Here is a 1,622-nt window from a genome sequence, read left to right as displayed (position 1 = left end):
AAATTTTTAAAGATTTTTCCAATCTTATTTTGAGAAACTTAAAGATTTTGAGAATTTTTTAATCTGTTTTTAATTATATTTTATATTTAAATTTAAATTTGAGAAATTTATTTTTTTCTATAAAATAAAAATAATTAAAAACAGCTTTTTCTCTCTCTGTGAAAGAAGAAGAAGAAAAAAAAAACAGAAATTTATTTTAGCGGCTTCTCGCGTAATTTGGGATTCTAACCTCTCATTTTGACCGCGCCGCTTCAAAATCGACTTTCAGTCACCACAGCCTTCCATTACCTCCAGAGCCCTGGCACTCTTTCTGCCGTCTCTTCCTCTTGCAAATTGCTTCTACCCATCCGTTTCCCGTTCATCACATGGCTTTGTCCTTCTCCGGAAGATTTCATCCCACCTTTTCTTTCTCTTCTTCTTCGATCTTAAGCGCGATCATTGCTCGGTTTATGAACTCCTCCGATTCGAACTTTACTTGTTGTTTTCATCCGGTTTATTTTCGTGCTCAGCTCGCTAGTTCTTGATTCCGGCAATTGAGGGAAAGATTTCGCGATGGGGAGGCGTAAGTTGTTGTTTTTAGATCAATTTGATATGGATCTGGTTTGCTGATTTGTTGAGAAGGAGTCAAAATTTGATCTTTGATGAGTTTTGATAGGGAATCGATTGTTATGGGATTATTTTTTTTATTAGGAAGTATGGTTCTTTGCAGAAAGCAGAAGACTGTTGAGGTAGATCAGCTTGACGATAGCGATGCTGATAGCGTGGAGTCTGGTTCGACGGTTCTGTCAGACCATGTTTTGCTCATGAGATGGAGAGCGTTGACTCGCAGGAGTTTTCTCTTGAGAAATACCTTGATGCTCTGTATGAGAAGAGGTTATTTTCATCTTTTATTTATTTGTTTATTTTTCCCTGAGATTGCATTTTCTTTTTGTTTGCTATAGTTGTTGGCTTTGGAAGCGAGTGATTTCTTTATGAGCAATCTCGTTACAATGCTTGATAATTTTGTGATTAAAATTAATAGCTAAGATAATTAGTGCTTTTGTTTTATTTTCAACATTGAATTCAAATGAACAAACCAAATTCAGTTTTGTAAGCCGTTGCTCTTTTGATGTAGAGATTCTAACAACTTGATCTAGAATATTATGATATTCAATTTCATTGGAATAAATGCCTTGAATTGTGATAGGAAGTGGATACAATTTCCTCAAAATCAGCGAAAGACAATTAAGAAATTAGGAAAGAAGAACAAACAAACTATTTTTATTGCAAGATATATTGAAAAAAAATAGCAAATATACAGTTGGATCTCAACTGGAGAAGAAGATCCGGCTCTCTCAAATCTATAGTATGTGGCTAGAGCATTCATAGTCTAAGAAAATTCTAATTTTAGCAAACTCAAACATAATCCTAAATCACCCTATTGTTTATCCTTAAATAAGCTCCCTAAATTCCCCTCAATCAACCCATTTTCCCCTATTTAATTACAAAAATCTCCATATTTGAATTCAAATAATTCCCCTAAATAAATTTTCTTAAGATTTGAATCAAATTAGATCTCTTGCCCTAAATAATTCTCTCTCAATGATTATTAAAATTTTCCTAAGTAATTCTTTGATTAAGAG

General features: G+C 33.4%; 1 protein-coding gene across 1 annotated transcript in view; it reads left to right on the top strand.

Moving 5' to 3' along the window:
- The first annotated feature begins 243 nt into the window (after positions 1-243).
- LOC110095728 (interferon-related developmental regulator 1) overlaps positions 244-1,622 on the top strand; it is a 10,719-nt gene continuing 9,340 nt past the window's right edge. The window contains exons 1-2 of the mRNA XM_028697862.1: positions 244-563; positions 710-873. Coding sequence (XP_028553695.1) covers positions 809-873 — 65 coding nt within the window. The 5' untranslated portion in view covers positions 244-563; positions 710-808. The remainder of the gene's footprint in view (positions 564-709; positions 874-1,622) is intronic.

Source organism: Dendrobium catenatum, unplaced genomic scaffold (genome assembly GCF_001605985.2).
Source record: "Dendrobium catenatum unplaced genomic scaffold, ASM160598v2 fragScaff_scaffold_116, whole genome shotgun sequence".
Lineage (NCBI taxonomy): Eukaryota > Viridiplantae > Streptophyta > Magnoliopsida > Asparagales > Orchidaceae > Dendrobium > Dendrobium catenatum.
Note: the sequence above shows the minus strand (reverse complement) of the source record. Positions and strands in the feature narration are given on the sequence as shown.